Here is a 4,320-nt window from a genome sequence, read left to right on the forward strand (position 1 = left end):
ATATATTTTTTATTTTTGGAAGTCTTCAGAACGAATTAATCATATTTCCATAAAAACCTATGGTAAATAGATAATCGGTTAAGGAACAATTCGGATAGAGAACAAAGTCTTGGAAGGGATTGTGTTCGTTAACCGTTCACCCACTGTACTGCATAATTAATACAGCTGTGTGAAAATTTACAAATGACAATTGATACTGCAATATATTATATTTGGAACTTAGTTTGATTCCCTGGCATTTTACAATGCACTCTACCCGAAATTACCTCAACCATTTGCACATGAAAATTTCTACTATTCAGCACTACACACTGTTCAAAAATTTTAAGTGATTTTGAATGATGCTTTCAAAGATGTCAAATAAAGAAATCAATTAAGTATCTCAGAATGGATAGCTTTCTGGAAGAAGGCAATGCAACACCTGGAAATCTTGCAAGGAGGAATGCCTCCAGAAAGGCTTTCTACAGGAAACTAACTCTTTAGGTGTTAGATTTGTGAAGAAAACCTGAAAAACTTTATCCACTAAGACAGGCATGGCCAACATATGGCCCGTGGGCCAGATGTGGCCTGTGTAATGGATTTATGTGGCCTGCAATTAATCTTTCAATATTAGCTACTTAAGTCAGAATAGATTGGTGAAAGTTCTAACGCCTAAAAAAAAAAAAAAAGGCCAACAACTCGCTGTCCAGTTAGAGTTAACCCTCCATTACAAATCTCTTAAGTACAGCATAGAATGTTGATAAAGCATGATAATGTGAAAAATGTATCTGTAATCTCTATATACAATTTAGTCTCTACAGGGTGACACCACAATGAGATCTTGCACCACCTCAAAATCTTCCTAGGGCAGCCTCTGGTTCGGCCCGTGAAGAAAATTCTCTTTCCAATTCAGCCCGGGGGCAAAAACTGTTGGCCACCACTGCACTAAGACATTGATGAGACTAAGCACATAAGGAAACCAGTAATAACAACCATGTCTCAGATCCAACTTGTGTTACTTTAAAATTTTAAGTAATTTCAAAAAATTATAATGTTTTAATGAAATTATTTAAATTGTAAACGTATGTAATTTTTCTTATTACCTTCAGTTAAAATAATTTAACTTAAATAATGTAAAGAAGTGTTCTAGAAGTTAGAGAAAACGGTTATGGTGGGAAAAGACTAATTCCAATAATATGAAAATTTTCTTTTACAATATTTTTTAATGTTTATCACTTGGAGTTCATACTTAACTGAAATTTTTGAGCCTTGACATAAAAATTCATTTTGAGATCATCATTATAAAGAAATTTTGTATTTTTGGATGTCAAAAAGTCTATTAATTACTGTCTGTACTAAGAATAAAAACAATAATTTACGGTACTGAATTCAATTTTACTCCTATTAATCAACATATTGCATCAAGTTTATAATTGTATATGCTATCCTAGGATGATGAAAACATGTGCTTAAATTAAAGCATTCTTCTAATCTAAAATATTTATGTTAACTTATCAGCTTAGTATTGCTTATATGTATGATTTAATTTTAATTTTCCAAACTATGTAATAATAATTATTAATTGGTTCATAAATTATGATTTAAGTTTGTGTGCAATAATTTTTGGGGAAATTTTGGGTCCTGAAAATATTCTGCATGCCTTTCCATAAGTTGCATTGTACCTACCACATTACTTCTCGCTGCCTGCAGATGGTCTGCCTTATTGTGAGCAAAAAATATCAACAAGGCAGCCAAAGAGGCAAATTCCCCAACTTTTCCAGGTTTTTAACAATTTTTGTCAAATTCCCTGACTTTCCACGAAATTTTCTGAATACTAATGAAAATTTCTGACTTTCCAGGTGTGTAGGAACCCTGTATATAGTTCATTACAGATCTGAAATAACATATTAAAAATTTTAAAATAATCCTCTCTATAATAAAATAAGTTTACTTTCTTTAAATATCACTGTATGAAATTTTAAGCAGCTTAATGTTAATTACAAATAAATTATTGAATATTCTTATAGAATATATTTAAATGTCTATAAGTCAAACTTTTATGAAATTTACAACTTCCATCTGATTTTATATAGAACACTTTTTCCACATACTATTATAAATGCATCTTAAATTAATAATATTTTTAAATTATGCAAAATCCTTAATGAAGATTGATTCAGTGTATAATTTTGATCATTGTTTTATAACTAACAGTGTAAATTAAAACAAATTTAAAAACTGGCAAAATCTTGTAAGCTGTTAATTTTTTATTTTATTAACAAACATATATTGTAGGTTATTATTTTTAATTTGTTTATAATCACATCCTGTGAATCAGTATCAAAATGCATATCCTAAATCTAAGATTATAGCTACTAATGATAATTAGATATTACAAAAATAATTATCATACCTTCCTCTAACCAGATTTTCTTTGAATAATTCAGTTATAATAACTTTCAAATTTGAAACATTTACTTTGTTGATGAAACCATTTATACTTTTCTTCAAAGCTTCCCAGGCTATCTTCTGATAACTCTCACTAAACAAAAAAAATAACAACTTGTATCAATACATATTTTTCTGTAATTATTTACTTATATATTTCACATATGATAGTCATACAATATACTTGTGAGCACTATGTTGGCCTCTACATTTGTAGACTTATTACACAGTACATTAGATGGTGTAATAAGTCTAGGAATAAAAAGGCCAACATAGTGCTCACAAGCTAGATAAGAAGCATATTATAGTATAATAGTCATACAAAATAAAATTATAGTTAAAATGTTCTATATGAAAATTATAATCTAAACTGGTAAGTATACAAATTATTAACAAATACTAAAATAAAAATATTTTTTCTTTTCAATGTGCTAAAGTTTATGGGCACAGTTTGTAATTAGTAAAAATGTATTATCTGTAATTATAAAGTAGTAGTTTTAAACTTATAATAATTTTGCAATTTAGTTTAAAGCTTCCTATCTTGAAACTGGCCTTTTAAAAATGGAGGTAACGACTTGTTAAAAATCACATTCGATTTAAAAAAACTTCTGTCTAGTTAGCTGACAAGTTACAATAAGCCACTCAATAATCCAGAAAACATTTTGTTTGCCTACAGTTTTTCTTTTGCTGCAATATTTTATGTAGTCTTTATAACCATGTAAGAAAAATTTTAAATTTTAACAAATAGTGCAAGAGTTCTAGTAATTTAATGATGACAACTGTTCACCAGTTAATTAAGTATAAGCTACTGTACCTACTTGTTCAATAAAAGATTATTATTAATAAATATTAAACAGTGAAAAATTTACAATAAACTGCCAATTCTTAAAAATGAAATCTGCTGCATTTCATAAAATAAATATGAACAGAATTGACTGATGTACTGTACAATAATGTGAGAATGATCTTGAGAATGACTGATCCAATGAATTTAAAGTATAAGGAATGTTTCTCAGAATGTTGGAAATACTAAAAAGTCAATTGATATATCAATCTTTCTATTCAATCCAAACTGTTAATGATACATCATACATATTTTATAGAAGAAATAAATATTTTCAATTATTAAAATCTATTTTTATTTAACAATATAATGAAGTTTTTAAAAAATTATTATTTAAAATAAACCTGAATTTTAAGATATACCTGCTTTAATTTATTATACATTATTAAAAACAATGGTAAATTTAAATATAATGGTAAATATGAGCTTTATTCCTAGCAAAATATTTAAATAAAACACGTTTTCAGTTCATGGCAATCTTTACTCAAAGCAATCAATCAGAATATATTCAGTTTGAACAAAATTTTATGATGTTAAAAATATTGATATATATTCTAACTAATCATATTTAACATGTATCCATTGTATTTGAAACAGGAAATTTTATAACATTGTCTAATGTTTTTAGACTGTGGCAATACAAGTTATAAGTTATTACAGAAAATTAAATTTTTCAGTTGTTAAAAATTAGTACCTAGATTTATCACAAATTTGTCCCTGCATCCTCCTCAATTTTGTAGGAGGGATATATGCTCCCCCAGCTTTAGTAAAAATATATTCTATGGTCTTTTTATCTCTCTGGTTATCGTCATCATCCTTAGTATTTGTGCGGCTGCGAGAACGCTTTCTATCCATTGTTCTCTGAAAAAATTTTAATATTTAATATGCATTAAAATCTAATTAGCTATAAATTTCAAACTAGTAAATGAGTAAGTAACAGCAATGTAATCAAACTAAAAATTAGTACCTAGATTTATCACAAATTTGTCCCTGCATCCTCCTCAATTTTGTAGGAGGGATATATGCTCCCCCAGCTTTAGTAAAAATAT

At 27.7% G+C, this 4,320-nt stretch overlaps 1 protein-coding gene across 1 annotated transcript in view; it reads right to left on the minus strand.

Moving 5' to 3' along the window:
• Window positions 1-4,145, minus strand: part of LOC111642258 (pre-mRNA-splicing factor CWC22 homolog) — a 26,565-nt gene extending 22,420 nt beyond the window's left edge. Inside the window, exons 1-2 of the mRNA XM_023388578.1 lie at window positions 3,966-4,145; window positions 2,393-2,521 (exon numbers count right to left, since the gene is read on the minus strand). Coding sequence (XP_023244346.1) covers window positions 2,393-2,521; window positions 3,966-4,126 — 290 coding nt within the window. The 5' untranslated portion in view covers window positions 4,127-4,145. The remainder of the gene's footprint in view (window positions 1-2,392; window positions 2,522-3,965) is intronic.
• Between the last annotated feature and the right edge of the window lie 175 nt (window positions 4,146-4,320).

The sequence above is a fragment of the Centruroides sculpturatus genome, unplaced genomic scaffold (assembly GCF_000671375.1).
Source record: "Centruroides sculpturatus isolate CEXI.00-Female unplaced genomic scaffold, Cexi_2.0 scaffold1635, whole genome shotgun sequence".
NCBI classification, from domain to species: Eukaryota; Metazoa; Arthropoda; class Arachnida; order Scorpiones; family Buthidae; genus Centruroides; species Centruroides sculpturatus.